The sequence below is a fragment of the Brienomyrus brachyistius genome, unplaced genomic scaffold (genome assembly GCF_023856365.1).
Source record: "Brienomyrus brachyistius isolate T26 unplaced genomic scaffold, BBRACH_0.4 scaffold104, whole genome shotgun sequence".
NCBI lineage: Eukaryota > Metazoa > Chordata > Actinopteri > Osteoglossiformes > Mormyridae > Brienomyrus > Brienomyrus brachyistius.
Genome location: NW_026042379.1, coordinates 528,586 through 541,006, shown reverse-complemented (window position 1 = coordinate 541,006; position 12,421 = coordinate 528,586). Strand labels below are relative to the sequence as shown.

Sequence of the window (12,421 nt, the reverse complement as noted above, 5' to 3'; positions counted from 1 at the left end):
TTGTGGTACAAATATCTTCTAAGGACTTATCCAGGCCAAGGTCATGTCGTGGGGGGGGAGAGGGGGTTGTTGGAGCATATCCCAGATGTAATAAAGCATAAGGCTGGGGTACACCCCAGGGCAAGATGCCAGTCCTTTGCGGGGCTCTTTGAACTATGGGAGGGAAATTGAGTACCCAGAGCAAGGCCGTGCGACCCGGGCAGATCATACAAACACACACAGAAATGCGATTTGTGGGTCAGGCCACAGTGTGGCCCCCCCACGCCTCCCAGCTCGTACAGTTCATAAATAAAATGGAAAATTCAGCCTTACATTAACCCAAAAGCAGCAAAATCACACAAAGTAATCAAACAAAAGGTGAAAAACAAAAAATCCATGACTTCCACCTTACTGAGGTCAAAGGAGTAGCATAAAATTTACTTTATAGTAGAGCATAGTATAGTACAGCATAGTACAGTGCAGTATATCATACCATAGCATAGTGTAGTGTACCATAGCATAGCATAACAGTTTCTCAATACAAAAATGTGGACTGTCTGGGGGTCCCCAAGGCCTGGGTTGACATAAACAGTACAAAACAGTGTAGTATAGCACAGTATAGTACAACATAGAACAGCACTGCATAGTATACTATAGTACTGTATACTAGAGAAAACAGCAGGAATATTACCCTGCTAAAAAAACTAGCTTGACCAATTTTTAATAGCTGGCCAGCTTAAGGTATGTTTTTGCATGATCTGATGGTTTAGCTCACAACGCCAGCATGACCAGCTGGTGACCCACCCAGACAAACCACGAAAGAGCAGGAAGAACTGGGACATAACCATCAAAGACCATCTTAGTCCATCTTAGACCTGCTAAAACCAGTTGAAATACTACCAGCATAAGCTGCAGCAAGTATGGATTTATAGCCTAAACCCACCTCTTTTAAAATATTAAATGGTCAAGTAACTGATTTGGAGAGCATGGAGAAGTTTTTCATCCTAGATCCAAAGTCTCAAAATCCAGAAATATATTTCAAGAGGTTGTAAAAAATGGGAAACATTAAACATCCTTTGCAGGCTTCTGCAGCCCGAGATACATGAGCTTGCAGAGGATCTCTTCACTTTAGAAAAGAATGTTGGCAGTTTGCTTTTCTGGCTGGTGTTACTGCAGAATCCCTGACCAGCTAAATATAACAGCCGTTAACTACCACCTCCCTTCCTGGCCCTCTTTCTTCCTACTGCACCACTCTGTGACCTTTCCCTAAACACCTGCCTCTCTGTCTCATAATACACTCAAACAGCACCTCACTCAAGCAGGCCAAAGATCACACTAATTATGACCGGAATATCAGGACTTATAACATAATGACTCCAAGTATGTATGACTTTGACTCTATGCTAGGAGACTAGAGGCTGACATGAGGAATGGGTTTAATTAAGGACGGTGAAAATTAATTTAACTTGAAGAGGGGAGGGATGAAAAAGCTGGGTTAAGCTTTGATCCATATTAAAGTCTCAACATGATGGGTAAGGACCTGTAATCTAAAGGCTGCCTGTTAAAGTGCCTGAACATACTCTGCGTTGTACTCCAAAGAAAGCCTGAACTGCTCCACTAAGTTAAGATTTTAAGTTAAGACTGGTAAAATACTGTGGGTTATTTTAGATAAAAATGTTACATAGGCAACAAAACCACAGAGCAATATATTACTTACATATTAGTATTACCACACTACAGCCATATGAGTAAGTACTAAAACCGTCCAGAATATCATCCTTAACGTCAGTGTTTTAGTACTCAAATCTGGTCTTAGTCTTAACACCACTTTTTCACTTCCTCAGTCTTGTCTTGGAATTGAAAGTATTTCTACTTGTCTTGACTTGGTCTCGACCCCCCCTCCCCAAAGTCCTGGTCTTGACTAGTACTCAGGTTTGCCAGCTGTCACGCATCTGGCCTGACACTCGGGCTTTCAGACTCTCTCGCTCACGCAAGAAATCTTATGGCAAATCTATATTATTCCATTACAAACCTAAAATTAGCTACATCAAAAGCGTTGGGGTAGTTTCCAAACCCTACAGACTATTTACAAGGTAATAAAACTCTTACATCTACATACATTTAAATACATGTGGATGTGTGTGCAGAGTTGTCTCAAATTGAAAATCTCACTCCAGTTAGCTGATGAAAGTTGGCAATGTTATGCAGGTCTTGGTCTTGAATTGGACTCGATATAGGTAGTCTTGTCCCCATCAGTACTTAATAGTCTTCCAAAAATCCACAGAATGGTGATATGAAATGCCAATGAAAACAACCTTTGTTAAAGAACTTGGATGGAATCAAGCATATCTGTGTATTATTTAACAGATTTATCACTTACAGGTCATAGGAGAAGCGTTTTCTTATATGGAAATCTGCATAAACATGAACGCTTGAATTCCACAAATATTCGTTAGCTGGCTCCTTTCCATAAACATGCCTTTTGTTTGGCTTCTTACTCTTGAGGAAGCTTTTCATGGGTCATTTAATATCTGATATAATGTTCAGCAACAAACATATTCTTGCAATACTGGCCAACAATCCTCAGAAATCAAAGCCATGTAAGATTTACTCTGATAAAATAACATCTCTGCACATTGCGAGACAAACAAATGCATTGAAATTGCAAGTTAATGGCTCAGGGCTGGACACGACAGTGTTCTAAACTTCAGAGTATAAGCTTGAGTATAAAGCAAAAGACAATGACTGCCAAATAAACAAAACAGCCATATTTAACAACCTGAACACACTGAACAAGTTATTCTCATAACATCTGTGTAATAAACTAGGGTTACTTAAGCTCTTCTTAATGTAGCTGAGAATAATGTCTCACAAATAAAGGCATAAGAAAACAATGAATGGCAAACACATGTGAGCCATATGGAGTACCTGGCCATAGCTGAAGGAGGTAATGCAGCACCTCGATGTGCTTCTTGAAGTGCAGGGCACTGGCCAGCTCCTCTGAGTCAATGAAAACCCGCTTGCTATGGCTGGATGCCTCTTGCCTCTGGCTGAGAAGCACCGGACCGAAGCACACGGCCAGATTCTGGCAGGTCATTTTGTTCACCTCGTGGTAAGAGGCCACCAGCTTCAAATGGTCAAGCAGCCTCCGTAAGGTAGCCTGCCATTGACAAGAGACACAATCGAATGAAAATGATTCAAAATCATTTGAAAGTGCTCCACTACCAAAGCAATCACATGTTTACATTTGTATTAGAATTCCTCAAACAATATAATCCAGGAAAATGCCCTAGGCAGACATCTCAACATACACATAAATGATAACACAAATTCACGTATAAATTATACCACTCACGCCAACCACTACTGCCTGCTCTGTCATGTCACTTACCTTCTCGACTTCAGGCAGGATTTCCAGGAGACCGACAGTGTGCTCAGAGTCTGTGTGGTCATTCTCGTTCCCATTGGCACCGATTCGCAGGGGCCTCTTAGCCACAGAGTCAAGAACAGCTTCATACAAATTCTTGGATATCAAGGGGTATGGTAACTCCCGCAGGTAATCCTTTAGAACACCTGGAAGATTCAGGATGACAGATCACACTGACTGGTAGGAAATGTAAAAAAAATCACACCTGCTCCAATACAGTCATTACACTTTCTGGCAGGGCTTACTGCACGCTAACATGTCAAAACTATATTTCTCATTCGGAAAACGGGAGGGCGGATATTTAGAAAACACTAAAAATGATGCCTAGTATTGCAAATAGTGCAGTAAAAACGCAACCTAAATTTTACATCTCACAGACTTTTGTATACTAAGATGCCAGTAATAAATACATTCAGACACTGATCGCTATTTCCAGAATACCAATAAAGCTCCTAAGGAGGTACTGGAATGCCGAAATGAAATCCATTATCACAAAAACTGTTTAGCTATTCCAGGAAAAAGATTAGTGAGAATTTACCTCAAATTCAAATTGTTAAAGATAAACCAAAACCAAATCAACTAAGAGGAGGGTATTTAATGCTTAAACATTTCAACGTGGTTAAGTGATCGAATTCCAAGATCTTCTATCATATTTTCATCTGTTAAATTACCACCTGAGTTTTTATTCCAACCCCTTTTTGCCTTGGTACCCAAATATGTCATTTTAAGGTATGTCTTTCAAAGAGTAAGTATAAAATAAAATGCATCAGATTCCATGTTAAAGGCAGATGAGTCATTAAATGATATAGTATCTTAATCTTCTTGGCATCTTCTACATTCACCCAAAGTGGAAAATAACACCCTTCAATTAATGCCTATAAAACACTTCACATGATACATTTACTGCATTGCAGTACAAAATTATTATTCTTGTTACTTTATTCTCAACTGGGGCTTTATTCCAGTTCTGTATTTCCCCAACGTGCTGCAATTTCCTCATTCACGATACATCATATTCTTTTGACACCCCTTTCCATTGTGAAAATCACAACAGGCTTAAGAACTGGTTTTAGTTTGTATTTAAGTGGGAATATTAACTGTTTTTTATATTGAAAATTCACCAACAAAAGATCTCCCAGTCTGCTATTTTGGTTTTGGAAAAACATTTTTTTTCCAGTGAATGTTGGTTGCTTAGTATAAGAATCTTTAATTCAGTAAATAAAAAAAACAATCTTTCAAATACCAAATGCTAAAACACACAAATGTCATCGTTGGTTGCTGATGCATGTGGTATTGAGAATATGAGAGGTACGTTTCATTCCTACCAATTTTGGTGTCTGAACCTCAATTAGTCATGTCTCAAAAACCATAATCTGATGCTGGCGAAGTTAATATCTAAGTTTTGGCATATATCAGCAGATTTTGAGGTAATTACAAAGGTTTCATTTCAAAACAGGCTTAACACACCTAGGCAAACCTGCGTGAAGGAATACAACAGTGAAGACACTAAATGAAGATTTTACAGTGCATTACTCCAAATACAGTATGTTACTGCTTTACTAAATCTAATGGTGCAGGCAATATTCTTATAAGTAAGAATTCAGGCACCATGTGGACACTTTGGCTGAAATCACAGATCTTTAGTCACACCATTATTTGTTTGAATACAGTCTTGATTTGCATATGAGGTTTAAAAAGGAAATCTGTTATTTAAATAAAAAATAAAATAAAAATAAAATAAAAATATTTATTATAAAATCCAATAAATAATATAAGTAACATGATTATAGATTAAAAAATAAATAATTATAAATAATAATGAATGCGATTAATCGTAATTTTAAAAAATCATTTGATGACCCTATTAACAATCTTTGGTCATACTATTTTTATGGAGTCCCTAATAGCTTTTGCTTCTTCATTTTGAAATGGTGATGTTTTCATCATGTTCATGTTTTAACTATATATTCATATGTATAGACACGTCATACTAATCTAATGCCATCCTTGACACCTTTCCCCTCTCCCACATCACTTAGCTGCTTTGTGCCGGCACCATGGACTGCATAATTACTTCTAGGGGTGCCGACTTATCCAGCCAATTTACAACTGCACTGCACTCATTCACTAAAAGTGAAATCAGCTGCCCTTCCGAAGTCACCTAACGGGTTAACCAGCCCGGAATCACCCCTGCTACTTTTTAGAGCACCTTAGCCCTGACTGTCATCACAAAAGGATGGACAACATCAAGCAGTAAAGGAGGTGTCCCGGCTGGAGGGAGAAGGTAAGCTTTTTGTAAGTGCTCTCAAAGTTCTCTTCCATGACAAGGCAACAGAGAAGCACTGACATCCACAATATAGAATGCAAAAAGAAAGCTACTTCACCCTAACATGCGACAAAAGCTTGACAGGAATCTGTCCGATGGTCTAGTGGGTAGAAACGTAGTCATTTTTATGTACGTTAAGACCCAAGCCATGTTTCCTTGGTCAACCTCATACTTAAAAGTAGTTGCTTTCACCCCCAATGGTTTTCGAAAACAAACGTGGGCTTGTTCTGTCCCCCAGAAGTGACCGGGACATGGGCACACACCCCCCCCCCCCCCACCTGTGCCCTCCGCCACCGCCTCGCGTGCGATTATGACACCCACGCGATTTGTACCTCTTTGTATCCAGGGGCACCTCCTGGCCAGCCTGGAGTTCAGCTAATCCCCAGTGCATGAGACAAATACCATCTGTGTTTGTTCGGAAACAAAGCGGGCACTTGTTAATGACTTTCCATGTCTTAGCAGGGTGGCGTGTAGCGTGTGGTGATTGCTGAGGCTGGGGGCCCATACCAGCCCCCACTCCTAACTCCAGCCAAAACATTCACCCACCACATAAAAAAGACGCTCTGGAGCTATTTCCGATCAGCACTATTTCTGTCCCATGTCAAACGTCATGCCAATTTTATTATTTTTTTCTTCAGTTTTACTCTGGTCTCTTTTCAGCTTGGCTTTCTGACAGACCTTGATGACTCCTTTCATTCTGAGCCTGTAGTTTGCCTATGGCTTCTTTTTGGGAAAGTAACATCTGCTCTTGAAACCAAAAATTCATGCTTAGAAGAACATTTTTCTCTTCAAATAATAACATGCACACAAATGAGAAATTTCTCATTTTAAAAGCTGATGCCACATGATAGCCTTTACAAGGTAATAGGGGGTCTGTGACACTGATCACTGACTGCCAACTCTTCACCTCCATCGATCCTCTCCATCTGTCTCCCAGATGACTTACACTGAAGCAGAATTTGCTGAAGGCAGATAAGCCTGCAACACTACTACTGAAAGTTACCTCAACCGAGGTGATCAACAACCCTCAATTAAAATGTAGCATATAACCTGACACTTTCAAACCATTTGTGTAATTTTCTAACCACGAATCAGCAGTTTTAATTTGGAAATCGTAATAACACTTCACTAGAAGCAGTCATTTATAATGTAATGATACCTTCATAATACATTATAAGTATATGCTCAGTATAAGAATTAATAAAGCATTATAGCATTTTTATGTATTATAGTGCTGATTATAACACTTCATAAGCTCCAATGAAATTCTTATCTATAATGCATTATAGATGCCTTCAAAATGCATTATAATGGTTCGTATAAGAATTAAGGATGCATTGAACTGTATTATGAAGGTATCTATAGTGTATTATATAGATAAGCGCATTAATAATGCATAATAAACATGGTTATAATGTGTTATGCCTTTTTATAAATATTTATAGCCATGTTTATAAAGCTTTATGAATGCTTTATAATGTGTTGTGAATGTGTTCATAGATTAAGACATGGCATTCATAGAAGGTGCTACCAAAATCATTTTAGAAAGAATGCGCTTTAAGAGTAAGTTGTACCCATACAATGTAACTCTATTTATTTAATATTATACCTATTTAGGCATGCTGTTATTTTGAAGGACCAAATCCATTGACAGTCTGACACAATCTAATCTTTTTACTCAAGCAGATGTTCACTGAAGAAATTAGGGTTATAACCTTTAAAAAAACCATCCTGTGTTCCTAAACCATAAATCCTGTTCCTGAATTGCTAGACCACATATTGCTCCATGAGACAACTTAAAACAGATGAACACACATTTAACATGTTTTACAAGCTCTGGGCTAGACTCTCTTTCCAGATAACTGCCTTCACCATTTGCTGTTTTCGATTAGCCGTATTACGCTGCTTTATTTCTAGGGATTATTAGCTCAGGCAACCTCACCCCCCCCCCCCCCCCCCCCCCCCCCGCCACCCCCTTCCTTGTTTCCCATTCATCTCCAACAGCCCCTCACATCACAGGGTACATTTAGAGAGCTCACAAAAATCGGCTATATATCTATGTTGGTGCCGGATCTTTTTTTCCCAGACTGTTCGACTGTTAATTCTGTTCTTTACTCTGACATGCAGTTTTTTATGGACTGAAGCAGAAATGATACAATTTCAGGTGAAGTCATCCTATTCCCGGATACACTCTCCTGTATCTTTAGTAGACTGCCTGAAACGCCTCAACATCTGAGGATTGTAAACAATTCTGAGTTTGTATTTTGTTTTTGTTAAAACTTCACAGATAAATATCGTCATGTCAGAAAAGGAAAAAAATTGCCCAAAAATTTGCACAGACAAGCACAAGTGCTTTTAAAGGTAATGTCTGTATTCTACAAAACATGTGGTTCATTATTGCTTGGGCCAGTTTGGTTTGGTTATCAGATAAAAAAAGAGCTTTGGGCTGTTGAATAGTTTCAGGTGACCTTGGATGGTCAGAAGAAAGATTGCGTGTCTGAACCTGGAGATAAAAAAGATTTGATAAAGGCAGTACAAGCAGGGTTCATATCGGGACACTTGTAACAAGCCCCGGCAAGGCCTAACATGTAACACGCACACTGGAATGTTTTGTACATAGATAAGACATGTGTTAAGACTGGTACACAACTGTAACTGATAAAGACATTCAACACTGCTAGTCATTCTATTCTCAATTTGAAAAACTAATCACTTTGCTAAAACAAACTACAACAACCACAGGAAACAATTAAAACTGACAATTAAAGTTGTAAGGTAGGGTGCAAACGCAAATATTTGTATTTCTCCAACTACTTGGAAAATTTCACATGTTAACTCTAATTTTGAATGAATTCCCAGAGGTGTCTCACACCCAAGAAAGATAGGGAAATTGTGGATCAGTGGGCAAATTAACGGATCTTTCCAGCCTAATTCCTTCTATTATAATCGTAGATTTTATTTTTAAAAAATGTATAAAGGATTTTAAGACTGAAGTGTGTAACAATGTACAATTTGTCGAAACCTGTGTACACTGCTGAAATGTATGATGTAAATCATTTATTAATTTCAGTTCTGTAGATGAAAACACAAATAGCAATACAACATATTGTATTTTTATATATGAGGATAAATAAATAAATAAATAATATACGTTGTCTTTTTTATTTAATTTCTGTAAAAAGAATTAAGAATAATCCAGTACATTTTGCATGCCAAAAAATCAATCTGCCTTCAAAACGACAGGAGGGGAAGCAGTCCTACCTGTGATGACATTGACGTCAGGGTACAGGTTCTCGGAAAGTTCCACAAGCCGGCTGTCCCTCTCAAAGGCCTCACGCAGCTCCTTCTTCACCGCTGCCGAACCACAGAGGCGATAGAGACCCACCACCTGTCAAAACACACAGCCGGGGTTCAGGCCCAGGTGGAGCAGACAATGCCGAACACCACGCGATATCGAGCAAAGCTACTCATTGAGAAACGCAGCGCTGGCTCGCCAGCATAAATAATCGTAGATGTCGCTTTAAGGCACGTTCCTTTGTCTGTGGGCCTGTACAGTATTTCAGTGATGAACTCGCTGCGATGCTCACACATGTCTATGGCAAAGATAAATGGATTCTCTTTATTTCTCTTCTCTTTATTTTCTTAGGACACAATCTGAACAACTTCCACAATTTGACACGTCGTTAACAGAAAACAATATCCCTACTTTTAACCAATTTTTCCCCATTCGTTTCTGGCTAAGATATAATAAAAACAACATTTCCTTCTGTCGTTTACGACTTTCTGATCTACAGGTGATAAATATTTCAGCATTAGGAAACAATTGCTTATCAGCACTTAAATTGAAGAAAAGGAAGTTCTGCAGTGTTGACAGGTACTTCCTGAGGACGGTTTAGCTGCTTCATAGCAGTGTTTCTCAAACCAGTCCTCTGGGACTCCCAGACAGTCCACGTTTTTACTCCCTCCAAATTCCCTGGGAGTCGGGAGGGAGCAAAAACATGGATTGTCTGGGAGTCTCCAAGGACTGGTTTGAGAAACAACGCTTTATAGCATAATTAGAGGAGCTAAGACCCAAGTAGAAGAGGACTGAGCAACAAGACCTCCATACCCCACACCATCTGAGTGTTTAACTACCAAGGTTTTGGAAGTAACACTGAGGTGAAAGTTATTAATTGTCATCGTTGACACACCACAGCACACAACAATGAAAGGTATCCTCTGTATTTGACCCAAATGTGACATAGCAGAGGATAGCTACTATTTAAAGGTCAGGGGTGGTATCTTGCAGGTTGGGGATTCAAACCAGCAACCTTCCACCCCCGACCACATTTCTCTAACCAAACCGCTTATCCTACTGGGTCGCGGGGGGTCCGGAGCCTATCCCGGAAGCAATGGGCACGAGACAGGGAACAACCCAGGATGGGGGGCCAGCCCATCGCAGGGCACACTCACACACCAGTCACTCACAAATGCACACCTACAGGCAATTTAGCAACTCCAATTAGCCTCAGCATGTTTTTGGACTGTGGGGGGAAACCGGAGTACCCGGAGGAAACCCCACGACGACATGGGGAGAACATGTAAACTCCACACACATGAGACCCAGGCGGAGACTTGAACCCGGGTCCCAGAGGTGTGAGGCAACAGTGCTAACCACTGCACCACCATGCCGCCCCTAGGAGTGATTCACAGGACTCAACATATGCCATGAATCAGAGGCATCTTAAAACATCCGCTACGACCCTAAAGGTTTTGATAAGAAGATCAGGTGCTGTGCATTTAGGCTCATTTTTGTGCTGCCCCACAATCCCGCACGACTGGGGCAGCATGAGTTCAGTTTCCTTTTCTTGCCCAGCTTAAGCATCTAAGCTGGTGTTCAGGGCACACACTATGTTTAAACGCATACCACACATAGGTCCCGAGAAGCTCGCAGACAGAGGCCCAGTCTCTTGACTGAGCGAACATCAAAAGCCGTAACAGCTGCAGGCCTTCCCCGTGTTTTCACAGCAGTCAGGCACACTTCAGACTTTTCACCACTGTGGGACGCGCACCTCGTTTTTAAGAGACTGAAATTAACTCCTGACCCTGATTATATTTTACAAGACATCTTGTTATTTTGCTTTTTTTTTCCCTGAGAAGTTTGTCTGTGCCGGTTGCCTTTGTGACAAGCTCTGTAAATTCCTTCTAATCTTCCGCAGATCTCTTTCTAGCACAGACGCAGCAAAAGGCTCCTTCCCCCTCTATACCCTACCAGTAAAAAGTTTCTGCACACCACAGCTTTTAACCACTTTTCCATTTCTTTCATAAACTGCACATTATTTTATTCATGTTAAGCATTGGAAAGTTGAGTGAACAACTATGAATGAAAATATAAGTGAAATAAAAGAAGTTTCCTTTATAACATGGAAAAAGTATGTACCAGGGCATGTCTGACATCTTACTAACTGGTTGTGTGGTGATGGCATAGTCAAATTCTAGGCTGTCCTTTAACTTTAAATGCACTATGTAACTGTTTCATCCTATGAAACAGACCAATATTTAATGTCTCTTGTAGGAAGAATGCCTTGAATTTTCTCTGCTGTTATAACGGCTAGAGGAGGTTACTTTGATGAATCGATCATATCCTGCATGGTTCCTTGCTAAACCCAACGGTCTCGAATGCCAGGATGGGCTGCCCCGCTAATTAAGGCCAAGCATCAGTGTGAGGGACTCCCCACTTTGCCGGTGCTGAAAGCTTAACGCAGACCCGGAAGAATCAGGGAAAGCCCAAAACAGAGCGGAATAGTGAGGAATAGCATGTGAACTGTGGCCAGACACATTTACTGCTGCAGCCTTGACTTTAATTAGTGAGAAACAAAAGCACAGTCTTACTCTGACTGCAGTAACTTCCAAAAAGAGAAGGGAATGTTAACTGGTGTCAGTGTGCCCATTCTTTGCACGCCTGCCCTGAAAACGGGGCCAAAATACTTTACCACTCCGCACAAAGCAGCAGAATCTAAAGCAGAGATTACTTAGTGCACAATGACTGTGACAGGGCAGAAATACCAGAAGACTGCATCACACATCTTACTGAAAGATCAGAAGACAGTATCACACATCTTACTGAAATTCTCATTTTATATGATTTATACGATCGGGGGCAGTATGTGGCTCAGCCTTTTAGGTTGCTGTGTCTGTTATCGGAAAGTTTGTGTCCTACCATCATCAGAGCAGTTTCAGCATTGGGTCCTTGAGCAAGGATTGTCTAACTCTGCTTTCCGAAAAACGTACGTCACTTTGGAAGAAAAAGGTCTGCTAAATTTAGAAAAAAAAAATTGTACATTTCAAAACAATTAATTACACTTCAAAACTGGTCTATTATGAATCTCAGTCGTGAATTTGTCAGTTTGTCACCTAAAATAAAGATGCTCCCGAGGTTACAATGGAGTTCCGAAAAACCTACCGTAAGGTGAAAATATCGTAAGTCGAAAACCTAACCTCATCAACAAACATCGTAGCCTAGCCTAGCCTACCATAAATATGCTTAGAACACTGACATGAGCCTACAGCTGGGCACAATCATTAACACAAAGCCTATTTTACAATAAATTGTTGAATATTTAGTGAATCATCATACCCATCGCAAAGTCAAAATATCATAACGTATAGTATTTAGTCTAAGTTTCACTACATGCATACATACATGCGAC

The 12,421-nt window shown here is 40.1% G+C and overlaps 1 protein-coding gene across 5 annotated transcripts in view; it reads right to left on the bottom strand.

Annotated features, from left to right (window-relative positions):
* LOC125727604 (rho GTPase-activating protein SYDE2-like) overlaps positions 1–12,421 on the bottom strand; it is a 31,534-nt gene that overhangs the window by 4,029 nt on the left and 15,084 nt on the right. For all 5 annotated transcript variants that reach the window (XM_049004447.1, XM_049004445.1, XM_049004449.1 and 2 more), the window contains 3 exons: positions 8,994–9,120; positions 3,371–3,552; positions 2,908–3,139 (listed from right to left, as the gene is read on the bottom strand). In XM_049004447.1, coding sequence (XP_048860404.1) covers positions 2,908–3,139; positions 3,371–3,552; positions 8,994–9,120 — 541 coding nt within the window. The remainder of the gene's footprint in view (positions 1–2,907; positions 3,140–3,370; positions 3,553–8,993; positions 9,121–12,421) is intronic.